The sequence below is a fragment of the Camarhynchus parvulus genome, unplaced genomic scaffold, assembly GCF_901933205.1.
Source record: "Camarhynchus parvulus unplaced genomic scaffold, STF_HiC, whole genome shotgun sequence".
NCBI lineage: Eukaryota > Metazoa > Chordata > Aves > Passeriformes > Thraupidae > Camarhynchus > Camarhynchus parvulus.
The window spans coordinates 193,604-219,346 of record NW_022148325.1 but is presented as its reverse complement, the minus strand read 5'-3'; the positions used below and the strand labels follow the sequence as shown (position 1 = coordinate 219,346).

General features: G+C 64.3%; 2 protein-coding genes across 2 annotated transcripts; one reads left to right on the top strand and one right to left on the bottom strand.

The window, feature by feature from the left end:
* Positions 1-548: 548 nt before the first annotated feature.
* On the top strand, positions 549-25,743 carry GPKOW (G-patch domain and KOW motifs). Its single transcript, XM_030970267.1, has 8 exons — positions 549-637; positions 19,538-19,756; positions 20,091-20,338; positions 20,409-20,554; positions 21,292-21,395; positions 22,557-22,719; positions 24,353-24,455; positions 25,664-25,743. Exons 2-8 carry the CDS (start codon positions 19,554-19,556, stop codon positions 25,741-25,743), a joined length of 1,047 nt encoding a protein of 348 aa, XP_030826127.1. The 5' UTR covers positions 549-637; positions 19,538-19,553.
* PLP2 (proteolipid protein 2) lies at positions 2,790-9,246 on the bottom strand. The gene is made up of 5 exons (XM_030970276.1): positions 9,119-9,246; positions 6,185-6,337; positions 4,807-4,902; positions 4,356-4,443; positions 2,790-3,056 (listed from the first exon to the last, which is right to left on the bottom strand). Exons 1-5 carry the CDS (start codon positions 9,203-9,205, stop codon positions 3,037-3,039), a joined length of 444 nt encoding a protein of 147 aa, XP_030826136.1. The 5' UTR covers positions 9,206-9,246; the 3' UTR covers positions 2,790-3,036.

Here is a 25,743-nt window from a genome sequence, read left to right as displayed (position 1 = left end):
CCATAAAGGGGGGGAACCCATTAACGGGGGACACCCAGAAACGGGGGTATCCCATTAACGGGGGCACCCCAAAAACGGGGGCACCCCATAAACGGGGGAATCCACAAACGGGGGCACCCCCAGCCCCAGCCGGGGTTAGAACACCCCCTACCCGTGGCGCTGTAATCTCTACTCAGTTCGTTATTTGTGCGCCTTATTATTTATTTATAGGTTCTGTCGATTATTTGTAAACAAGCCGCTCTTTATATGGGGGGACACACAAAAATGGGGGGAACCAGGGAAATCCTGTGGTTCCCACACGCATGGGTAATGGGGAGTGCCCAGGGGCTGCTCACACCACTACAAACCCCTCAAATCCCATTAATTTAAGTCGCGGTAATTTTAAATTAATTCCTACATTCACCACAAACCCTCACCGAGTCACTGCGCATGCGCCGCCCCGGCGTCACCGCCCCCTGGCGCAGCCCCCGCGCAGGCGCGGCCCCGCCCAGCCCGGCGCGCGCCGCTCCCCCTCCCCCTCACAACCTCCCCCCCGCCGCCCCGCCCGGCCCCTCCCGCCCGCCGCCGTACCGGAACGCGCCGGGGAAGGAGCGGGGAGCAGCCGCGGGAGGAAAGAGGAACGGACGCGGCGGCAACGGTGAGGGCGGAGCGGCGGCGGCGGCTGAGGCGGGCAGCGGGCGTTGGGCGCGTGCGCGCGGCGGGAAGCGTGAGGGGAGGGCGCGCGGGGGATGGGGGGGGAGCTCCTTTTGGCACTGCGCATGCGCGGGGCGGGCGCGACTTGTATGGGGCTTTCCCGCCTTTTTCTGTGAGGGGAGTGGGGACTTTCGTGCCCCTCTTAAGCTGTGTGGGAGCCGTGAGGGGTGGAGGGGGTTTCTCCCTTTTTCTGTGAAGGGAGCGGAGACTTTTCTGCCCCTCTTAAGCTTTGCAGGAGCCGTGAGGCTTGGGGAGGGTTCTTCCCTCTTTTCGTGAGGGCTGGAGAGGGATCCTCCGTTTTACCCTGAGGGGTGGAAGAGTTTCCTCCCTTTTTCTGTGAGGGGTGGAGCGGGTTCCTCCGTTTTACCGTGAGGGGAGGGAAAGGGAATTTCCCGCCTTTTTTCCGTGAGGGGTGGAAGAGTTTCTTCCCTTTTTTCCGTGAGAGCTGGAAGGGTTTCCTCCCTTTTTCCTTTAGGGGTAGATTTCCTCCCTCTTTCCGTGAGGGGAGGGGGAGTTTCCCGCCCTTTTCCATGAGGGGTGGAGGGGTTTTCTCCCCTTTTTCTGTGAGGGGTGGAAAGGTTTCCTCCCTATTTTCCGTGAGGGGTGGAAGAGTTTCCTCCCTTTTTCTGTGAGAGATGGGGGGGGGGGTTCCTCCGTTTTACCGTGAGAGGAGGGGGATTTTCCCGCCCTTTTCCGTGAGGGGTGGAAGGGTTTCCTCCCTTTTTCCGTGAGGGATGGAGGAGTTTCCTCCCTTTTTCTGTCAGGAATGGAGGAGTTTCCTCCGTTTTTCCGTGAGAGCTGGAAGGGTTTTCTCCCTTCTTTCATTAGGGGTGGATTTCCCGTTCCTCTTCCCATGAGGGGTGGAGGGGGTTCTTCCCTCTTTCCATGAGGGGTGGAAGGGTTTCCTCCCTTTTTCTGTGAGGGGAGGAGGAGTTTCCTGCCCTTTTCCATGAGGGGTGGAGGGGTTTCCTCCCTTTTTTCATTAGGAGTGGATTTCCTCCCTTTATCTGTGAGGGGAGGGGGAGTTTCCCGCCCTTTTTCCGTGAGGGACCGAGGGGTTTTCTCCCTCTCTCCGTGAGGGGAGGGGGAGTTTCCCACCATTTCCATGAGGGGTGGAGGGGTTTTCTCCCTTTTTTCCGTGAGGGATGGAGGACTTTCTTCTCCGTGAGAGTTGGAAGGGTTTCTCCCTTTCTCCATTATTAGGGGTGGGGAGTTTCCCGCCCTTTTTCCGTGAGGGACAGAGGGGTTTTCTCCCCCTCTCCGTGAGGGAAGGGGGAGTTTCCCGCCCTTTTCTCGTGAGGGCTGGAGAGATTTTCTCCCCTTTTCCGTGAGGGGATGGAAAGTTTCCTCCCTTTTTCCGTGAGGAGAGGGGGGATATGTTTTCCTTACCTTTTCCCCGGGCCAAGGGGGGTCTCCCGCCCTTTTTCCATGAGGGGAGAGGATTTCCTCACCAGGTGGAACCGTCATGGGAGGGTTTGGGGTGAGCTGTGGTCTGTGAGGTTTGGGGTCCATTATGGGACGAGCCCCCCATGTTACCATGACAGACACACCGGAACTGGTAATGCAGTAATAAAAACCCTTTATTTGCCAATATATTGCTCCCAAAAGCCTCCTGCAGGCTGGGGGAGTGGGGGGGGAAGGAAGCGGGGGGAATACCCCAAAAACTAACGGAGGCACCCCAGAAACTGAGGTGGGCACCCCAAAACCCGTGAGGGACAAGGGCACCTTTAAACCTGAGGGGGTCTCCCCAGGAGGAAACTGAGGCACGGGCAGTTCAAGGCACTTGCGAAGGCGTTTGAGGGAGGGGCAACCCCTGAGGTGTCGCCGGTTGGCCACAAGGTTTTCGGGGTGAAGGAAGAGACGAGATGGGCTCCATGATCAGAAGGCTTGATTTACTAAGTTATGATATAAACATCTATTTAAACTATATTAAAAAGAAAAAGAAAGGGAGAGTTCCCGAAGCTGCTAGCTACCTAAGAATAGAAAGTAAAGAAATGAATAACAAACCTTGCTCTCTCGGACTGTGTCCCAGAGAGCTCAGTTCTGGATTGGCTATTATCTCCAAACACTCAATCTGGGCCAATCCAGAACTGACTTGTTGCATTCCACAGAAGCAGATAACCTATTGTTTATGTCTGGTTGCTGAACTTCTCAGCTTCAGCAGGAAAATCCTAAGAGAGGATTTTTCATAAAAGAAATGTCTGTGACACTGAGGGACCCCCAGATCTACCCCTGCCCCCCCCGGGGGGACCCAGGCGTCGGGACCCCTCAATAATTTAAGGCTGGGGGTCCCCCTGTGTGGGGGGAGCTTTGGGGAGGGCTCCGTTGGGGTTCTTGGCTTGTTCAGGCACCTCCAGGGGACTCTGGAGAGGGGACAGAGTGGGGGATTAGTTACACCCCCAGGGACCCCCAAACCCTCTGGGGATCCCCACCCCCGGGTCTCCCCCCAGGACCCTCCACGGGGCAGCAGCCCCTTCCCAGCGCTCCCAGTACCCCCCCACGGGGCAGCCCCCCGTCCCAGTGCTCCCAGTACCCCCCCACGGGGAAGCCCCCCCTTCCCAGCGCTCCCAGTACCCCCACAGGGCAGCCCCCTGTTCCCAGTGCTCCCAGTACCCCCACGGGGAAGCCCCCCCTTCCCAGTGCTCCCAGTACCCCCCCACGGGGCAGCCCCCCCTTCCCAGTGCTCCCAGTACCCCCCCACAGGACAGCAGCCCCTTCCCAGTGCTCCCAGTACCCCCCCACAGGGCAGCCCCCTGTTCCCAGCGCTCCCAGTACCCCCCCACGGGGAAGCCCCCCCTCCCCAGTGCTCCCAGTACCCCCCACAGGACAGCCGCCCCTTCCCAGTGCTCCCAGTACCCCCAAGGGGCAGCCCCCCCTCCCCAGTGCTCCCAGTACCCCCCCACAGGACAGCAGCCCCTTCCCAGTGCTCCCAGTACCCCCCACCCGGGGCAGCCCCCCCCCCCAGTGCTCCCAGTACCCCCACAGGGCAGCGCCCCGTTCCCAGTGCTCCCAGTACCCCCACGGGGCAGCCCCCTTCCCAGTGCTCCCAGTACCCCCCCACGGGCAGCAGCCCCTTCCCAGTGCTCCCAGTACCCCCCCACAGGGCAGCCCCCGTCCCAGTGCTCCCAGTACCCCCCACGGGGAGGCCCCCCTCCCAGTGCTCCCAGTACCCCCCCACAGGCAGCAGCCCCCTTCCCAGTGCTCCCAGTACCCCCCCACGGGGCAGCCCCCCCTCCCCAGTGCTCCCAGTACCCCCCACGGGGCAGCCCCCCCTCCCCAGTGCTCCCAGTACCCCCCCACGGGGCAGCCCCCTGTTCCCAGTGCTCCCAGTACCCCCCCACGGGGCAGCCCCCTGTTCCCAGTGCTCCCAGTACCCCCCCACAGGACAGCAGCCCCTTCCCAGTGCTCCCAGTACCCCCACGGGGAAGCCCCCCGTCCCAGTGCTCCCAGTACCCCCCCACGGGGCAGCCCCCCCTCCCCAGTGCTCCCAGTACCCCCCCACAGGACAGCAGCCCCTTCCCAGTGCTCCCAGTACCCCCCCACGGGGCAGCAGCCCCTCCCCAGTGCTCCCAGTACCCCCCCACGGGGCAGCCCCCCCTCCCCAGTGCTCCCAGTACCCCCCCACAGGACAGCCCCCCCTTCCCAGCGCTCCCAGTACGCACCAGTGGGGGCGGCGGTGTGGCCCTGCCATAGGGGGAAGGTGATGTAGGCGTCATATCCCATCAGGATCCCGGCCAGGAGCCCAAACACCTGGGGGTACGGGGGGTCAGAGACCCCCAAACTCTCCCTGTATCCCCCCAAACCCCCCTGCACCCCCCGACCAACCCCCTCCCCTGGCCAGGAGCCCCAAGACTGGGGGGGTCAGAGACCCCCAAACTCCCCCTGTACCCCCAAAGCCCACTCACCCTGGCCTAGAACCCAAGACTGGGGGGGCAGGGGGATCAGAGACCCTCAAACTCCCCCTGTACCCCCAAACGCCCTCACCCCTCAAGACTGGGGAGGTCAGAGACCCCCAAACTCCCCCTGTACCCCCAAACCCCCCGGTCAGGGGCCCCAACACCCGAGGGGGGGGTTCAGAGCCCCCCAACCCAGCCCCCCAAATTCCCCCCTCACCCCTCCCACGATGCCGGCGCCGTCGTAGTGGCTGATGATGACGATGAGGGAGAAGATGAGGAAGAGCACAGCCCCGATGACGCAGCGTGTGAAGTCCTGCGGGGCACACATGGGACCCCTCAGAGACCCCCAAACCTTCTGGGGACCCCCCCACCTCCAGGGGTTCCCTCCAGAAACCCCCAGACTCTGGGAACCTCCAATCCCCAGGGACACTGCCCTGCTCAGCCATTGCAGGACCTCCCAACCCTCACCCCAGCCCCCCAAACCCCTCCCCAGCCCCCCAATGCTCACCAAACCCCCTGTAATCCCCCCAAACCCTTCCCCAGCCCCCCAATGCTCACCAAACCCCCTGTAATCCCCCCAAACCCTTCCCCAGCCCCCCAATGCTCACCAAACCCCCTGTAATCCCCCCAAACCCTTCCCCAGCCCCCCAGTGCCCCCCAAACCCCCTGTAATCCCCCCAAACCCTTCCCCAGCCCCCAATGCCCCCCAAACCCCTGTAATCCCCGCAAACCCTTCCCCAGCCCCCAATGCCCACCAAACCCCCTGTAATCCCCCAAACCCTTCCCCAGCCCCCCAATGCTCCCCAACGTATCCCCCAAACGCTCCCCCAATGCTCAACAAACCCCTGTAATCCCCCAAACCCTTCCCCAGCCCCCAGTGCCCCCCAAACCCCTGTAATCCCCCAAACCCTTCCCCAGCCCCCCCAGTGCCCCCCAAACCCCCTGTAATCCCCCCAAACCCTTCCCCAGCCCCCCAATGCTCACCAAACCCCTGTAATCCCCCCAAACCCTTCCCCAGCCCCCCAATGCTCAACAAACCCCTGTAATCCCCCAAAACCCTTCCCCAGCCCCCCCGTGCCCCCCCAAACCCCTGCCCCCAAAACCCCCTGTAATCCCCCAAACCCTTCCCCAGCCCCCCAATGCTCACCAAACCCCTGTAATCCCCCCAAACCCTTCCCCAGCCCCCCAGTGCCCCCCAAACCCCCTGTAATCCCCCCAAACCCTTCCCCAGCCCCCCAATGCCCCCCAAACCCCCTGTAATCCCCCCAAACCCTTCCCCAGCCCCCCAGTGCCCCCCCAAACCCCTGTAATCCCCCAAACCCTTCCCCCCCCCGGGCCCCCCAAACCCCTGTAATCCCCCAAACCCTTCCCCAGCCCCCAATGCTCACAAACAACCCAAAGCCCTTCCCCAGCCCCCCCAATGCTCAACGGGCCCTGTAATCCCCCAAACCCTTCCCCAGCCCCCCAGTGCCCCCCAAACCCCCTGTAATCCCCCCAAACCCCATCCCAGCCCCCAGTGCTCCCCAAACCTCCTGTAGTCGCCCCAAACCCCTCCCCCAGCCCCCCAAAAAACCCCCCCATTCCCCGGCACTCACGCTCCAGGCCCAGTGCAGCATCTGCATGCGCTGCGGCAGGTGGTAGCTCCAGGCCAGCAGCACCAGTATAGCGACCACCAGCTCCACCACTGCTAACCCCAGATAGCCGGTGTGGGACGCCGCGAAACACACCAGGGTCAGAAGGCACAGCACCTGGCCACGGGGACGTATGGCATCCATAGGGGATCCCCCCCAGAGTGTTGGCCCACGCCGGCCGCACCGGGCACGGGGGGTGGATCCGGGGCCCCCCCCACCCCCACAATTGTGCCCCATTGCACAGGCACAGCACCTGGGCAGAGGGATGTATGGGATCCATAGGGGATCCCCCCACAGACCCACAGAGACCTGTGCCCCATTGCACAGGCACAGCACCTGGGCACGGGGATGTATGGCATCCATAGGGGATCCCCCACAGAGATGTGTGCCCCATTGCACAGGCACAGCACCTGGGCAGAGGGATGTATGGGATCCATAGGGGATCCCCCCACAGACCCACAGAGACCTGTGCCCCATTGCACCGCCCCGGCCAGAGACAAAACATGGGGATGTATGGCATCCATAGGGGTCCCCACAGAGTGTGTGCCCCATTGCACAGGCACCGCCTGGGCAGATGTATGGATCCATAGGGGATCCCCCACAGACCCACAGGGCTGCCCCATTGCACAGGCACAGCACCTGGGCACGGGATGTATGGCATCCATAGGGGATCCCCACAGAGTGTGCCCCATTGCACAGGCACAGCACCTGGGCACAGGATGTATGGCATATAGGGGCCCCAAGCCCACAGAGACCTGTGCCCCATTGCACAGGCACAGCACCTGGGCACGGGGATGTGTGGCATCCATAGGGGATCCCCCACAGAGACCTGTACCCCATTGCACAGCCACAGCACCTATGGGATGTGTGCTCTACCCAGGCTCCCTGGGATCCCTCTGAACCCCCTATAGACCCCACAGAGACCCCCTGTGCCCTGACCCCATTGTACAGGCACAGCCCCTATGGGATGTGTGCTGTGTGCCCTATAGGCCTGTGTGAGCTCCACCCAGGCTCCCTCTGAGCCCCCCCATGCCCCGACCCCATTGTACAACCACAGCCCTTATGGGGTGTGTGTGAGCTCCACCGAGGCTCCCTAAAGGGTCAGCAGGGACCCTCTGGTGCACTCAGAGACCCCGATAGCGCTGCTAACAGACCCCATGGATGACTGCCAGGGGAATGCCTATAGCGGCCCCTATAGAGGTCCTGAACATTATCCTGTAGGGCCCTACAGGTTCTGGGCTGTCACTTAGAGCAGCTCTTTTACACCGCTGTGGGGTCACTTATAGCTGTCCTGTAGTGCCCCCAGTAGGGCCCTGTGGGGTCACTTATAGACCCCCCCCCAATAGCGCCCCCCACAGGCCATTGTGGGGTCACTTATAGACACCCCCCCCATAGCGCTCCCAGTAGGCTGCTGTGGGGTCACCTATAGACGCCTCCCATAGCACCCGTAATAGGCCACTGTGGGATCCCCTATAGACACCCCCCCAATAGCGCCCCCAATAGGTCGCTATGGGATCCCCTATAGACACCCCCCCAATAGCGCCCCCAATAGGTCGCTATGGGATCCCCTATAGACACCCCCCCCAATAGCGCCCCCAATAGGTCGCTATGGGATCCCCTATAGACACCCCCCCCATAGCATCCCCAACAGGCCGCTATGGGATCCTCTATAGACCTCCCCCCCCAATAGCGCCCCCAACAGGCCGCTATGGGATCCCCTATAGACACCCCCCCAATAGCGCCCCCAATAGGCCACTGTGGGATCCCCTATAGACACCCCGCCCCCATAGCGCCCCAATAGGCCACTGTGGGATCCCCTATAGACACCCCGCCCCCATAGCGCCCCCTGTGGGCCCTCCCCGTTTCCCCCGTGGGTCCCCGGCCCCGTCCCCGCGTGGGCGGTGGAACAAGGGCGCCGCTGTGGGAGCGCCGGGGCGGGGCCGTCTCCAGGCAACGGTCACCATGGCAACGGCACAACAACGCCCCCCAGCCCGCCCTTCAAGGGGCGATGGCGTGGGTGGGGCCCGCCGGGCCGGGGGCTCTTAAAGGGGCGCAGGTCGGGTTGCCTTAAAGGGGCCGCTCCCGCCGTGACGCGGCGAGCGCCGCCCGGGCTGGCGCAATAACGGCTGGCACGGCGGGCCGGGCACCGCCCGCACCCCGCTTGTCCCCGGGCACGGCCCAGACATCCGGGCTCCCTCCCGCCTTCCCAGCCAGGGCCCCCGGCCCCGCCCTTTTCACTTGCCCCGCCCCACCCCCGTTTCCCAAGGGCGGTGCCCCTCCACGCGCCCGAAACGGCGGGGGGAGCGGTGCCTGCGGTGTCCCACGGCACAGGGACACTGCGGGGTGTCACCCCCGGACACGCGGCTCCCGCACTGCACGTGTCGGCCCCGGCACTCCGGGAGCGCTCCGGGAGCCGGGCATCCCCCGAGGGCACCCGCGGTCCCGCTGTGTCCCGAATGGGGACCCAGGTGTCGCGGTGCCCCCGATCCCTTCCAAAGACGGGACCCGGGCAAAACCGCCATCCCGCTCCTCCGCCCCTCCACACAAACGGGGACCCACGTGTCGGGGTGTCCCCGGGCTCCCCAAAACGGGGATCCAGGTGTCCTGCTGCCCCCGCCCCGCAAAAACGGTGATCGCAGACATCCTGCTCCGCCCCAAACCGGGACTAACGGATGCCCCTGCCCCCCTAATGAGCGCCCAGGCGTGTCTCCCCCTCCCCAAAGAGTCACCGTGCCCCTCCGAACAGGGACCGGGGCATCCCGGTCCACCCCCGCCCCCAACAGGACCCAGATGTGTCCCGGTGTGTCCCCCCCACCTCCCCGGTGCCCGCTCCGCTGGGTCCCCCACCCCCGGTGCCCCACCCCGGTGCCCCCGGCCCCGGTGCCCCCCGTGTCTCACGATCTCGCCGATGAGCACCAGCCCCTTGCGGGTGCGGCTGAAGGCGAGGCAGCTGGCGCGGCAGCTCTGGGCCCCGCTGGACTCCATGGCGGCACCGGGCGGCACCGAGCGGGCGTTGGCAAGGGGGCGGGGGGGGCCCCAGGGAGCTGGCGTGGGGGCGGGCCCTGGCGGCGCGCGCCGGCACGCCATTGGCCGGCGGGGCGCGGGCGGGCGGGCCCTGGCGGCGGGGGAAACCCCTATTAGGGATAAACGTGGAGGGAGCCCCGGGGGCGGGGCCTCGGGGCTGCGCGCGCCGTCACGTGATCGGGCGGGGAGGGGGGGGAACCCCCGGCTGGGGGTCCCGGTGGGCGGGGCCTGGAGCGTGGAATCCCCGGCGATGATTGGGTCGGGGGTCCCGGTGGGCGGGGCCTGGAGCACAGAACCCCCTGCGATTATTAGGTCAGGGGTCCTGGTGGGCGGGGCCTGGAGCGCGGAACCCCCGCGATGATTGGGTCAGGGGTCCCGGTGGGCGGGGTCTGGAACACGGAATCGCCTACGATGATTGGGTCGGGGGTCCTGGGGGAAGGGGCTGGGGGGCGGGGCTTAGAGCAGGGAACCCCCTGCGCGTGGCGGTGGGCGGGGCTTGGGGCGGTGGTGGCGGGAAGGAGACCCCGAGGGGCGGGGCTTGGAGGGGGCAGGGCGGGGGTCCTGGCATTTGGGGGGCGTTGGGGGTCTCTGGGGGGTTTGGGGAGCCCTGGGAGAGCCTCTGGGGGTTCCTGGGGAGGGTCTGGGGGGATCCCGCGGGGCGTGGGGCGGCCTGTGCGCCTCCGGGGGTCCCCAGCGCGGTTTGGGGGTCCCAGGGCCGTTTCCCGGGGCCGCTCTCGGTTTTGGGGTGACTCAGCGGATGTGGGCAGCGCCCCGCCCGCCGGATGCGGGAAGGGAAGGAACGGGGGGTCCTTGTGGGAAATGGGAGCCTCCGGGGGGGTCCCACCTTTATTGAGCACCCCCGAAATGGGGAGGGGGGACAACACCTCCGTGCGACCCCCGGATCGCGGGGGGCATTGCATAGCTCGAATGGCGCCCCCGCCAAAACGAGGGGCACCAGAATGACCCCAAAGCACCAGAAAATGGGGTGCGGGGGGCAAACCTCGCTGCGCCGTCACCTTCCGTGTGCGGGGTCCGGGCCCGGGGGGCTCAGGGGTGCAGCCCCCCCACGAGGCAGAAGCAGGGCTCCCCCCGCGGGGAGCTGCCCACGCACAGCCGCAGCACCCCCCGCGCCGGCGGGGCTGGGGGCGACCCTGGCGGCACAGACAGACAGACAGACAGACATGGGGCGTCACTGCTGAGGGGGCGGGGCAGGGACACCCCCCCACCCATCCCCACCCCAGAGCCTGGCGGGGGCTGGGGGGCTCGGGGCTGTACCACTGTTCTGGTGGGGGGGAGAATGGGGTGTCTTACAGAGTTTGGGGGGGCTCTGGGCTGTACCACTCTGCCGGTTGTGGGGGAGGGGCACTGGGATGTGTTACTGAGTATGGGGGCTCTGGGCTGTACCACTCTGCCGGTGGGGGAGCACTGGGTTCTCTTACTGAATTTGGGGGGGTAGTGGGCTGTACCACCTGATGGAGAGGTGGGCACTGGGGTGTCTCACAGAGTTCGGGTTCTGGGCTGAACTACTCTGCTGGTGGTGGGGGGGTCAATGGGGTGTGTTACTGAGTTTGGGGGGACAATGGGCTGTACCAACTGATTGGGGGGGCACTGGTGTGTCTGACAGAATTTTGGGGGTTCTGGGCTGTACCACTCTGCCGGTGGGGGGGCAATGGGGTGTGTTACTGAGTGTGGGGGGCTCTGGGCTGTACCACCTGATGGAGAGGGGGGCAATGGGGTGTGTTACTGAGTTTGGGGGGCCATGGGCTGTACCACTGCACTGGCAGGGGGATGATTTTCCAGCTGTGTTGGTGGGGGGGCCTTGGGCTATACCACTGCGCTAGCGGGGGGGGTGATTTGTCCAGCTGTGTTTTGGGGTGCTGTGGGCTGTACCATCTGACTAGGGGGACTGGGATACACCACTGTGTTTTGGGGGGGCTGTGGGCTGTACCACTGCACTGGCAGGGGGATGATCTGTCCAGCTGTGTTTTGGGGGGGCTGTGGGCTGTACCACTGCGCTGGCAGGGGGATGATCTGTCCAGCTGTTTTGGGGGGGTCCCTGGATGTCCCAGTGCCTCGTGGGGGGTCTCTGGGCTGTCCCTAATTTCCATTCCCACCCTGTCCCGGTGACTCTGGGGGTCCCACCCTGTCCCCACCGAACGGGGGGTCCCGCGGGGATTTTCGGGGTTCCGGGGGTGGGGTCTCACCGTGGGGGCGGCGCAGCAGCAGGCGCAGGCGGCTGCCCCCGGATCCGGGCCAGCGCCTGCGCGTGGCTCATGCCGGCCGTGGGGGCCCCGTTGATGGCCAGGAGCTCGTCACTGACCTGCCCCCCCCCGGGACCCCCAAACGTCACAGACCCCCCCAGAGACCCCCCTGGCTCACCCCAGGAGCCCAGAAACCCCCGGACCCCCTCAGACCCCCAAATCCCCCCCAGGTCCCTCAGGCCTCCCCCAGCTCCTGACAGAATCACCCCGAGACCTCATTGTCCCCCCCCAGCCCCAAAAACCCTCCCCCAGCCCCACAGAGCCCCCCCAGCCCATAGATCCCTCAGCCCTATAGAGCCCCCCCACCCCATAGAGACCCCCAGCCCCATAGAGATCCATAGGGCCCCCCCAGCCCCATAGAGCCCACTGCCCCCATAGAGTCCCCCCACCCATAGAGCCCCCCAGCCCCATAGATCCCCCTAACCCCATGGAGCACCCCAGCCCCATAGAGCCCCCAGCCCCATAGAGCCCCCCAGACCCACAGAGCCCCCCACCCCATAGAGACCCCCAGCCCCACAGAGCCCCCAACCCCACAGAGCCCCCAACCCCATAGAGCCCCCAGCCCCATAGAGCCGGCATCCCCATAGAGCCCCCCCAGCCCCATAGAGCCCCCCCACCCTACAGGGGCCCTCCCAACCCCATAGATCCCCCCAGCCCCATGGGGCCCCCAGCCCATGTTGCTCCCCTCTCCCCAGAGCCCCCAGCTCGTTTGGCCCCCAGACCCTCCCAAACCCCCCAGACCCCCAGCTGCTCCCGAGCCCCCCACCCCATAGAGCCCCCCACCCCATAGAGCCCCCCCAGCCCCACAGAGCCCCCAGCCCCATAGAGCCCTCCCAGCCCCATAGAGCCCCCAACCCCATAGAGCCCCCAACCCCATAGAGCCCCCCAGCCCATAGGGCCCCCCCACCCCATAGAGCCCCCCCAGCCCCACAGAGCCCCCCAGCCCCATAGGGAGCCCTCCCAGCCCCATAGAGCCCCCCAACCCCATAGAGCCCCCCAACCCCATAGGGGCCCCCCAGCCCCCCAGAGCCCCCCAGCCCCATAGGGCCCCCCAGCCCCATAGAGCCCCCCACCCCATAGGAGCCCCTGCCCCATAGAGCCCCCCCACCCCATAGAGCCCCCCAACCCCATAGAGCCCCCTGCCCCATAGGGCCCCCCAACCCCATAGGAGCCCCCGCCCCATAGAGCCTCCCAGCCCCATAGAGCCCTCCCAGCCCCATGGAGCCCCCCAGCCCCATAGAGCCCCCCATAGAGCCCCCATAGAGCCTCCCAGCCCCATAGAGCCCCCCAACCCCATAGAGCCTCCCAGCCCCATAGAGCCCCCCAACCCCATAGAGGCCCCCTGCCCCATAGACCCCCACCCCACAGAGCCCCCTAGCCCCCGTGCCCCCCCAGCCCCGTACCTGGATGCAGCCGCAGCGTGGGCCGGGCCCCCCTCGCGCAGCCCCCGCACGAAAACCCCGGCGGGGCCGCCCCGCAGGCTGAACCCGAACCCGCCCGGGCCCCGCGGCAGCTCCACCGAGAACGGCGCCGAGGCCTGGGGATTGCACACCAGTGCCAACCAGTACGAACCAGTACGAACCAGTACGAACCACTATACACCGCTATAAACCAGTTACACACCAGTATGAACCAGTATACACCAGTATGAACCCGAACCCACCCGGGCCCCGCGGCAGCTCCACCGAGAACAGCGCCGAGGCCTGGAGACACCAGTTACACCAGTATAAACCAGTATAAACCAGTTACACACCAGTTCTGCCAGTAATACCCCAGTTATACCAGTTACACACCAGTTACACACCAGTTACACACCAGTACACACCAGTACACATCAGTTACACACCAATTACACACCAGTATACACCAGTATACACCAGTTACACACCAGTACACACCAGTATACACCAGTCACACACCAATTACACACCAGTTACACACCAGTACACACCAGTACACACCAGTATACACCAGTCACACACCAATTACACACCAGTACTCACCAGTACACATCAGTTACACACCAGTACACACCGGTTACACACCAGTATACACCAGTATACACCAGTATACACCAGTTACACACCAGTACACACCGGTTACACACCAGTACACACCGGTTACACACCAGTATACACCAGTATACACCAGTACACACCAGTACACACCAGTACACACCAGTTACACACCAGTACACACCAGTATACATCAGTTACACACCAGTACACACCAGTACACACCAGTACACACCAGTTACACACCAGTTACACACCAATAAATCCCCAGGGCCACGAGGCAGCTGCATCCCAGCCCTCCCCATCCTCTCCCAGTGCTCCCAGTCCCTCCCAGTTCCCTCCCAGTGCTCCCAGTTCCCCCCAGTCCCTCCCAGTTCCCCCCAGTTCCCCCCAGTCCGTACCTGTGCCCAGCCCCGTCCATGGCCCGGCCGCCCCCCGGCGCTGCCGGGGCTGAGCAGGTCTGGAGCTGGGGAGAGAGAGGGACCAGTATGGACCAGTATGGACCAGTATGGACCAGTATGGACCAGTATGGACCAGTATGGACTAGTATGGACCAGTATGGACCAGTATGGGCAGTATGGACCAGTATGGACCAGTATGGACCAGTATGGACCAGTATGGGCAGTATGGACCAGTATGGACCAGTATGGCCAGTATGGACCAGTATGGACCAGTATGGACCAGTATGGACCAGTATGGACCAGTATGGACCAGTATGGGCAGTATGGACCAGTATGGACCAGTATGGACCAGTATGGACCAGTATGGCCAGTATGGACCAGTATGGACCACTATGGGCAGTATGGACCAGTATGGACCAGTATGGACCAGTATAGACCAGTATGGCCAGTATGGACCAGTATGGACCAGTATGGCCAGTATGGACCAGTATGGCCAGTATGGACCAGTATGGACCAGTATGGACCAGTATGGGCAGTATGGACCAGTATGGACCAGTATGGCCAGTATGGACCAGTATGGCCAGTATGGACCAGTGTGGGCCAGTATGGACCAGTATGGACCAGTATGGCCAGTATGGACCAGTATGGACCAGTATGGACCAGTGTGGGCCAGTATGGACCAGTGAGGGCCAGTATGGACCAGTATGGGCCAGTGTGGCCAGTATGGACCAGTATGGGCCAGTGTGGGCCAGTATGGACCAGTATGGACCAGTATGGACCAGTATGGCCAGTATGGACCAGTATGGACCAGTATGGACCAGTGTGGGCCAGTATGGACCAGTATGGACCAGTATGGACCATTATGGCCAGTATGGACCAGTGTGGGCCAGTATGGGCAGTATGGACCAGTATGGACCAGTATGGCCAGTATGGACCAGTATGGCCAGTATGGACCAGTGTGGGCCAGTATGGACCAGTATGGACCAGTATGGCCAGTATGGACCAGTATGGACCAGTATGGACCAGTGTGGGCCAGTATGGACCAGTGAGGGCCAGTATGGACCAGTATGGGCCAGTGTGGCCAGTATGGACCAGTATGGGCCAGTGTGGGCCAGTATGGACCAGTATGGACCAGTATGGACCAGTATGGCCAGTATGGACCAGTATGGACCAGTATGGACCAGTGTGGGCCAGTATGGACCAGTATGGACCAGTATGGACCATTATGGCCAGTATGGACCAGTGTGGGCCAGTATGGACCAGTATGGACCAGTATGGACCAGTATGGACCAGTATGGCCAGTATGGACCAGTATGGGCCAGTGTGGACCAGTATGGGCCAATGTGGGCCAGTGTGGCCAGTATGGACCAGTACGGACCAGTATGGACCAGTGTGGACCAGTATGACCAGTATAACCACCCAGTGCTCCCAGTATAACCAGTATAGCCACCCAATGCTCCCAGTGCCATCAGCCCCCATCCCACTGCCCATCCAGTGCCTCCCCAGTCCCTCCCAGTGCCCCCAGTGCCTCCCAGTCCCTCCCAGTGCCTCCCAGTCCATCCCAGTCCCTCCCAGTCCATCCCAGTCCCCCCTAGTCCCTCCCAGTCCCTCCCAGTCCCTCCCAGTCCCCCCAGTCCCTCCCAGTCCCCCCCAGTCCCCCCCAGTCCCCCCCAGTCCCTCCCAGTCCATCCCAGTCCCCCCCAGTCCCTCCCAGTCCCTCCCAGTCCCTCCCAGTCCATCCCAGTCCCCCCAGTCCCCCCCAGTCCCCCCCAGTCCCTCCCAGTCCATCCCAGTCCCCCCCAGTCCCTCCCAGTCCCCCCCAGTCCCCCCCAGTCCCTCCCAGTGCCCCCCAGTCCCTCCCAGTGCTCCCAGTGCTCCCAGTACCGGCGGGCAGCAGGTCCCGGGGCTCAGGCCCCACGAAGCTGGTGGCGGCCACGGGCTCAGGGGGGGCCCCAGGGCCTGCGGGGGGGACACACACTGCACCAGTGCCACCAGTGCCACCGGTGTGCCCCCAGTGCCACCAGTGTGCCACCAGTGCCACCAGTGTGCCACCTGTGCCACCAGTGCCACCGGTGTGCCACCAGTGCCCTCCCAGTGCCACCAGTGCCCTCCCAGTGCCACCAGTGCCCTCCCAGTGCCACCAGTGTGCCACCGGTGCCACCTGTGTGCCACCTGTGCCACCAGTGCCACCAGTGTGCCACCAGTGCCCTCCCAGTGCCACCAGTGTGCCACCAGTGCCCTCCCAGTGCCACCAGTGTGCCACCGGTGCCACCAGTGTGCCACCTGTGCCACCAGTGCCACCAGTGTGCCACCAGTGCCCTCCCAGTGCCACCAGTGTGCCACCAGTGCCCTCCCAGTGCCACCAGTGTGCCACCGGTGCCACCAGTGTGCCACCTGTGCCACCAGTGCCACCAGTGTGCCACCAGTGCCCTCCCAGTGCCCCCAGTGCCACCAGTGCCACCAGTGTGCCACCAGTGTGCCACCAGTGTGCCACCTGTGCCCTCCCAGTGCCACCGGTGCCACCAGTGCCCTCCCAGTGCCCCCAGTGCCCTCCCAGTGCCCCCAAGTGCCCTCCCAGTGTTCCCAGTATAACCAGTGCTGCCAGTATAACCAGTTTGTACCCAGTGCTCCCAGTATAAGTAGTTCGCGCCCAGTGCTCCCAGTATAACCAGTGCTTCAAGTGCTCCCAGTGCTCCCAGTATGAGCAGTTCGCACCCAGGCCCCGCAGCAGCACCAGCAGCTCTCCCCCAGTATAACCAGTATAACCAGTATAACCAGTGCTCCCAGTATAACCAGTATAACCAGTTCGCACCCAGTCTCCGAAGCAGCACCAGCAGCTCTCCCCCAGTATAACCAGTATAACCAGTATACCCAGTATAACCAGTTCGCACCCAGGCCCCGAAGCAGCACCAGCAGCTCTCCCCCAGTATAACCAGTATAACCAGTATACCCAGTATAACCAGTTCGCACCCAGGCCCCGAAGCAGCACCAGCAGCTCTCCCCCAGTATAACCAGTATAACCAGTATAACCAGTTCGCACCCAGTCTCCGCAGCACCAGCACCAGCAGCTCTCCCCCAGTATAACCAGTATACCCAGTATAACCAGTATAACCAGTATAACCAGTTCGCACCCAGTCTCCGCAGCAGCACCAGCAGCTCTCCCCCAGTATAACCAGTATAACCAGTATGAGCAGTTCGCACCCAGGCCCCGCAGCAGCACCAGCAGCTCTCCCCCAGTATAACCAGTATAACCAGTATACCCAGTATAACCAGTGCTGGCCAGGCCCCGAAGCAGCACCAGCAGCTCTCCCCCAGTATACCCAGTATAACCAGTATAACCAGTTTGCACCCAGTCTCCGCAGCAGCACCAGCAGCTCTCCCCCAGTATAACCAGTATAACCAGTATAACCAGTATAACCAGTATAACCAGTTCGCACCCCTCTCCCCAGTATAACCAGTATAACCAGTATACCCAGTATAACCAGTTGCACCCAGGCCCCGACACCAGCAGCTCCCCCATATAACATATCGTATTGCCAGTCTCCGAGCAGCACCACCTCTCCCCAGTATAACCAGTATACCAGTATAACCAGTATAACCAGTATAACCAGTTGCACCCAGTCTCCTCTCTCCCCAGATCGTAAAGTATAGCAGTTAACACCAGCAGCTCTCCAGTATAACCAGTATCCAGTATACCCAGTATAACCAGTTATAACCAGTTCCAGTATACCCAGTATCCGTATACCAGTTTGCAGTCTCCACCAGCAGCTCTCCCAGTATAACCAGTATACGTATAACCAGTATAACCAGTATAACCAGTATAACCAGTTCGCACCCAGTCTCCAGTATAGTAACCAGTATCCAGTTACAGCAGCTCTCCCCCAGTATAACCAGTATAACCAGTATACCCAGTATAACCAGTATAACCAGTTCGCACCCAGTCTCCGCAGCAGCACCAGCAGCTCTCCCCCAGTATACCCAGTATAACCAGTATACCCAGTATAACCAGTATAACCAGTTCGCACCCAGTCTCCGCAGCAGCACCAGCAGCTCTCCCCCAGTATACCCAGTATAACCAGTATAACCAGTATAACCAGTTCGCACCCAGTCTCCGCAGCAGCACCAGCAGCTCTCCGCTCTCTCGCCGCTCCCGGCGCTGCCCCCGGGGGTCTCCCCAGGCCGGGGGGGGGCTGCGGGCGGGGGGCGGCGGGGGGGGGCGGCTGTAGCGGAGCACGCAGGAGCCGCCCACCACCACCACAACGCTGACTGTGAATGGGGGATTGCGGTGAGACCCCCGCCCACCCAGAGACCCCCACCACCACCACAACGCTCACTGGGGGAGGGGGGGACAGGGGTGAGACCCCCACCACAGAGAGCCCACCACCACCACCACAACGCTGACTGTGAATGGGGGGGACAGTGGTTAGGGACCCTGAGAGACCCCCACCCACAGAGAGACCCCCACCACCACCACAACGCTGACTGTGAATGGGGGATAGTCAGGGACCCAGTCAGGGGCCCCCACCCACACAGAGACCCCCACCCAGCACACTGACTGCACATGGGGGGGGGACATCGGTCAGGGACCCCCGGGCATGGGGGAACGCCCTGGCGAGATGGGACCCCCCCAAAGATGAGAAGCCCCCCTTGAGACATGGAGACCCCCCCAAAAAAGATGGGACCCCTCCCCCCCAGGGATGGGATCCCCCGAGATGGCCCCGGGGGCGTTGGGGACACCCCGGGGGGGGGGTTGGGGACACCCCGGGGGGGGGTTGGGGACACCCCGGGGGGGGTTGGGGACACCCCGGGGGGGGGTTGGGGGTGCCCCCGTCACGGCCCCGCCCCTCCCCCCTCACCGCTGGGCCCGGGCGGCGCCTCCGGGGGCGGCATCGGGGGAGGGGCCCCCCCGGGCTGGGGGGGGGCAGCGCCTGCGGGCACCGGGGGGACCAGGAATGGACCAGTGACCGACCAGTGCTCCCAGTAACATCCCAGTAACATCCCAGTAACCCCTCAGTGCTCCCAGTTACCTCCCAGTGCCCCCAGTAACCCCCCAGTGCCCCCCCAGTGCTCCCAGTAACATCCCAGTGATCTCCCAGTAACATCCCAGTGCTCCCAGTAACATCCCAGTGCCCCCCCAGTGCTCCCAGTGACCTCCCAGTGCCATCCCAATGCCCCCCCAGTGCTCCCAGTGACCCCCCAGTGACCTCCCAGTAATCCCCCAGCGATCCCAGTAACCCTCCGGTGCCCTCCCAGTAACCCCCAGTGCTCCCAGTAACCCCCCAGTGCTCCCAGTTCCCCCCAGTGCTCCCAGTTCCCCCCAGTCCCTCCCAGTTTCCCGCTGTGCCCCCCGCCCCTCCACCCGGTACCGCCGCGGGGTCGCCACGGCAACGCGCGCGAGGCCGGCGGGAGCGAGCGGCGGCGGGACGGGCTGAGCGACGGGCGGCTCGGCCAATCAGCGGCCGCAGCGCGCGGGGAGGGGGCGGGACATGTTGCAGCGGCAGCACCGATAGGTGGAGATTCCACCAATCAGCGGCCGCAAAACGCGCGGGGCGGTGGCGCGCCGCAAAGGCTGCTGGGAGTTGTAGTCCGGCTCAAGGGCCGCTCTCTCTCCCACAGGGCCCCGCGGCTGAAGATGGCGGCGGGCGATGGCGCGGCCGAGGGCGCCGCGGGGCCGGGGCCGGGCCCGGGGCCGGGGCCGGTGTCCTTCGCCTTCAGCCGCAGGGCCGAGCGGCGGCGGCCCCTGCCCGCGGGACCGTGCGCGGAGCCCGGCGCCGGCGGTGACGCCGAGAGCGACACCGACTTCCTGACGGCCGTGGAGGACCGGGAGCTGCTCAGGTGGGCGCCGAGGGGCGGGGCTTAGAGACGGGCCACGCCCACGAGGCTCGTTTGGGGCGGGGCTTGATGCTGGGGCGGGGCTCCGCTGCGGGTTTGTGCTTGAGGGCTCCAGTGGGCGGGGCTTGGGGCAGGTGCGACGTTGGAGGTGCTGGGGGCGGGGCTTGAGGGTGTGTTCCTAATATGGTCAAGAGGGCGTGGTCTGGGCGCGGTCAGTGCGTGCAGCTGCTGCGGGGGCGTGGCTTGTGGGGGGCGCGGTTTGCGGTCGGGAACACCCCTTTGTTTAAAGGCGGCGCGGTGTTTGTGGGCGTGGCTAACCCTCTGATCCCGCCCCCAGCACGCGGCCGGCCCCGCCCCCCAAGAAGGAGCTGGTGATCCCCCTGATCCCGTCCCACCGCTGGAGGAACCCGGAGCCCCCCCGTGCCGGCACAGGCCCCGCCCCCGGCACAGGCCCCGCCCCCAGCACAGACCCCGCCTCCAGCGCGGACCCCGCCCCCCAAACAGACCCCGCCCCCAGCACAGGCCCCGCCCCCAGCGCGGCCATCCCCTCGGTGGAGGCTCAGGCGGTGCAGGAGCTGCTCCAGGGTGAGTCGGGGGTCCCAGGGGGGCTGGGGGGGGCCCGGCTGAGCCCCCCTGACCCCCCCCCGGCCCGCAGAGGCCCGGCAGAGCCAGGAGCGGCCCAATGGAGACCCCGGACCCCCCATGGCCATCCCCCTGCAGCCCCCGGAGCGGGACCGGGACCGGGACCGGGACAGGGACAGGGACAGGGACAGGGACACGGTCGGCACCGGGGCACAGCCGGTGAGACACCCCCGGGACCCCCAAACACCCCCCGGGACCCCCAAACAATCCCCGGGATCCCCAAACAACCCCTGGGACCCCCAACACCCCCCGGGACCCCCGAGGAACACCCACAGGACCCCCAAACATCCCCTGGGACTCCTGAACATCCCCTGGGACCCCCAGACATCCCCTGGGACCCCCAAACAACCCCTGGGACCCCCAACATCCCCCGGGACCCCCGAGGAACACCCACAGGACCCCCAAACATCCCCTGGGACTCCTGAACATCCCCTGGGACCCCCAGACATCCCCCGGGACCCCCAAACATGCCCCGGGACCCCCAAACATCCCCTGGGACCCCCACAGCTCTGGGACCCCCGAGGGACCCCTGAACATCCCCCATGACCCTCAAACACCCCCTGGGACCCCCACAGCCCCGGGACCCCCAAACAACCCCTGGGACCCCCGAACACCCCTCAGGACACCCAAACATCCCCCGGGATCCTCCAGCAATCCCCGGGACACCCAAACATCCCCTGGGACCCCCGAACACCCCCTGGGACCCTCAAAGTGCCCCTGGAGCCCTGAGACCCCCAAGCACCCCCCGGGACCCCCAGAGTGACCCTTTCCTGAAACCCCAGCACCCCCATAGGGCCCTCCTCACTGGGAGCTCTCCCAGACCCCAAATCGGCCCCGGGGCCCCCCAGTCCCCCCTTTGGAGCCCCCCGGCCCCTCTGTACCCCCCCGTGTCTCAGACCCCCCAGGACTACGAGGCCGTGCCCGTGGGGCAGTTCGGGCTGGCCATGCTGCGGGGCATGGGCTGGACACAGGGCCAGGGCATCGGCCGCACCTTCCCCAGGTGAGCGGGGCACCCCGAACCCCGGGGATCACCGGGGCACCCCGAAACCCCAGGGGAGTCACTGGGGCACCCCGAAACTGGGGGGCACCCCCGAAACCCCAGCAGGGCACCTCGAAACTGGGAGGGAGCCCTGAACCCCCAGCAGGGCACCCCCAAACCCCGGGGACTCACCGGGGCACCCTGAAACTGAGGGGGACCCCCGAAACCCCGGGGGATCACTGGGGCACCCCAAAACTGGGGGTCATCCCGAACCCCCAGGGGACTCACCGGAGCACCCCAAAACTGGGGGGCACCCCTGAGCCCCCAGCAGGGCACCCCTAAACCCCAGGGGAGTCACCGGGGCACCCCAAAACTGGGCTGGACCCCAAACCCCCCCAGGAGTCACCAGGGCACCCCAAACCGGGGGGCACCCCTAAACTCCCCAGAGCACCCCTGAGCCCCCCAGGAGAGTGACCGGGAACCCTAAACTGGGGGGCGCCCCTGAGCCCCCAGCAGGGCACCCCTGAACCCCCAGGGGAGTCACTGGGGCACCCCAAAACCGGGGGGACACCCCTGAATCCCCAGAGCTGGGAGGGACTGGTGGGGGGACCCCTGACCTGGCTGGAGTTTGGGGACCCCACCCCCCCAGTGCATTTTGGGGTCCCCTCACCCCATGTCCCCCACCCCCAGGGTGTATTTTGGGGTCCCTGACTCTGTTTCCCCATTTTGCGTTCCCGTCATCCCCAGGTGTATTTTGGGGTCCCCTCACCCTGTGTTTCCCCCCTTCCCAGGATGGATTTTGGGGTCCCCCCGGTGTATTTTGGGGTCCCCTTGGTGTATTTCAGGGTCTCTGACCCCGTTTTCCCCATTTCGGGTTCCCCCCGGTGTATTTCGGGGTCCCCTCACCCCTTGCTGTATTTTGGGGTCCCCTCGTACCCCGGTGTATTTCGGGGTCCCTAACTCTGTTTTCCCCATTTCGGGGTCCCCTTGGTGTATTTGGGGTCCCCCCGGTGTATTTGGGGTCCCCCCGGTGTATTTGGGGTCCCCTCACCCCCCGGTGTATTTTGGGCTCCCCCCGGTGTATTTGGGGTCCCCCCGGTGTATTTGGGGTCCCCTCACCCCCCGGTGTATTTGGGGTCCCCCCGGTGTATTTGGGGTCCCCTCACCCCCCGTTCCCCCCAGGGTTGTGCCCCCCCTGGAGCAGCGGCCCCGCCCGCGGGGGTTGGGGCTGGGGGCCGAGGCCGCCCCCCCCGGGACCCCCAAAGCCGGGGAGCCCCCCCAGGGCCCGGCCGTGGGAGACAGCGTGGCCATCGAGGCGGGGCCCCACCGCGGCCTGCGCGGCAAGGTGAGCGCATCGGGGAACCAGTGTGGGCCAGTATGGACCAGTACAGACCAGTATGGACCAGTGTAAACCAGTACAGACCAGTATGGACCAGTATAAACCAGTACAGACCAGTATGGACCAGTGTAAACCAGTATAGACCAGTGTGGACCAGTATAAACCAGTACAGACCAGTATGGACCAGTGTAAACCAGTACAGACCAGTATGGACCAGTATAGACCAACATATAGAGCAGTACTGGGTGGGCATTGAGGCGGGGCCCCACCGCGGCCTGCGCGGCAAGGTGAGCGCATCGGGGACCAGTGTGGGCCGGTATGGACCAGTGTGGGCTGCTATAGACCAGTATGGACCAGTATAGACCAGTATGGACCAGTATAAACCAGTATGGGCCAGTATAAACCAGTATGGGCCAGTATGGACCAATACAGACCGGTACAGACCAGTATAGAGCAGTACAGACCAGTGGGGGCCAGTACAGACCAGTACTGGGTGGGCATCAAGGCGGGGCCCTAACGCGGCCTGCACGGCAAGGTGACAGCTGCAGGGACCAGTATGGACCAGTATAAACCAGTATGGACTGGTATAAACCAGTACGGGCCAGTGTAGACCAGTAGAGACCAGTACAGAGCAGTACAAACCAGTGTGGGCCGGTATAGCCCAGTATAGAGCAGTGCAGACCAGTACAGACTCGTACGGACTGGTACGGACCAGTGCAGGCCAGTATGGCCCAGTATGGACTGGTATAAACCAGTGTGGGTAGGTATGGACTGGTATAGACCAGTACAGACCAGTATGGACCAGTATACACCAGCACAGTCTGGTACAAACCCATACAGACCAGTACGGACCAGTGTAGATCAGTATGGACCAGTATAGAACAGCAGAAACCAGTATGGACCAGTATAGAACAGCAGAAACCAGTATGGACCAGTATAGAGCAGTACAGGCCTGTATAAACCAGTACAGACCAGTCTGGACCATTACAGACCAGTATAGACCAGTATAAACCAGTACACACCAGTACAGACTGGTCCGTCACTGGTGTAACTGGTTCCTAACTGGTGTAACGGGTGTGACTGGTCCCTAACTGGTGTAACTGGTGTGACTGGTCCCTAACTGGTTCCTAACTGGTCCTTAACTGGTGTGACTGGTCCCAGACTGGTGTAACTGGTCCCTAACTGGTGTAACTGGTGTGACTGGTGTGACTGGTCCCTAACTGGTCCCAGACTGGTGTGACTGGTTCCTAACTGGTCCCTAACTGGTGTGACTGGTCCCAGACTGGTCCCAGACTGGTGTGACTGGTCCCAGACTGGTGTGACTGGTGTAACCGGTGTCCCAGACTGGTGTGACTGGTACCAGACTGGTGTAACTGGTCCCAGACTGGTCCCTAACCGGTGTCCCTGGTGTCCCTGACTGGTGTGACTGGTTCCTAACTGGTCCCAGACTGGTGTGACTGGCGTCCCTAACCGCTGTCCCCGCTGTCCCGCTGTCCCGCTGTCCCCGCTGTCCCGCTGTCCCCGCTGTCCCCGGTGTCCCTAACCGCTGTCCCCGGTGTCCCTAACCGCTGTCCCCGCTGTCCCGCTGTCCCGCTGTCCCGCTGTCCGCTGTCCCGCTGTCCCGCTGTCCCCGCGGCAGGTGGAGGCGCTGGATCCCGAGACCGGGCGGGCGCTGGTGCGGCTGCAGCTGGGGGGGCAGGTGGTGGCAGTGAGCCAGCACGGGCTGGGGCCGGCGGGGACCGGTGAGTGACCAGTATGGACCAGTAACCCCCAGTAACCCCTGTGACCCCCCTGTGACCCCCACTGTGGCCCCTGTGACCCCCACTGTGACCCCCACTGTGACCCCCACTGTGACCCCCACTGTGACCCCTGTGACCCCCCCCGTGACCCCTGTGAGCCAGCACGGGCTGTGCCCAGTGAGCGCTGGTGAGTGACCAGTATGGACCAGTAACCCCCCAGTAATCCCCAGTAACTCCTATGACCCCCAGTAACCCCCCCAGTAACCCCTGTGACCCCCACTGTGACCCCTGTGACCCCCCCTGTGACCCCTGTGACCCCTGTGACCCCCCTGTGACCCCTGTGACCCCTGTGACACCCCTGTGACCCCCCCTGTGACCCCTGTGACCCCCACTGTGACCCCTGTGACCCCCACTGTGACCCCCCTGTGACCCCTGTGAGCCAGCACGGGCTGTGCCCAGTGAGCGCTGGTGAGTGACCAGTATGGACCAGTAACCCCCCAGTAATCCCCAGTAACCCCTATGACCCCCCCTGTGACCCCTGTGACCCCCCTGTGACCCCTGTGAGCCAGCACGGGCTGTGCCCAGTGAGCACTGGTGAGTGACCAGTATGGACCAGTAACCCCCAGTGTCTCCCAGTCACCTTCCGGGGTGTCCCAGTAACATCCCAGTGAGATCCCAGTAACCCCCCAGTGCTCCCAGTGCTCCCAGTAACCTTCCGGGGCATCCCAGTAGCTCCCAGTGCTCCCAGTGCCTCCCAGTTTCCCCCAGAACCCTCTCCCAGTGCCTCCCAGTAACACCTCGGAATACTCCAGTTCCCTCCCAGTCACTCCCAGTCACTCCCAGTCACTCCCATTCCCAGTCCCAGTCCCAGTCCCAGTCCCATTCCCAGTCCCATTCCCAGTCCCATTCCCAGTCCCAGTCCCAGTCCCAGTCCCAGTCCCAGTCCCTCCCAGTCGCTCCCAGTTCCATTCCCAGTCCCATTCCCAGTCCCATTCCCAGTCCCAGTCCCAGTCCCAGTCCCTCCCAGTCGCTCCCAGTCCCATTCCCAGTCCCATTCCCAGTCCCCCGTCACTCCCAGTCCATTCCCAGTCCCCCCCAGTCCCATTCCCATTCCCAGACCCAGTCCCCATTCCCCAGTCCCATTCCCAGTCCCATTCCCAGTCCCCCCCAGTCCCCCCCAGTCCCCCCCAGTCACTCCCAGTTCCCCGCAGGTGCCTCGGGCCGCCCCCCCCGGCAGGAGGAGGGGGGACAGGGACCCCCGCGGGGAAAGAGGAAGAGCCCCCGAGAGTGA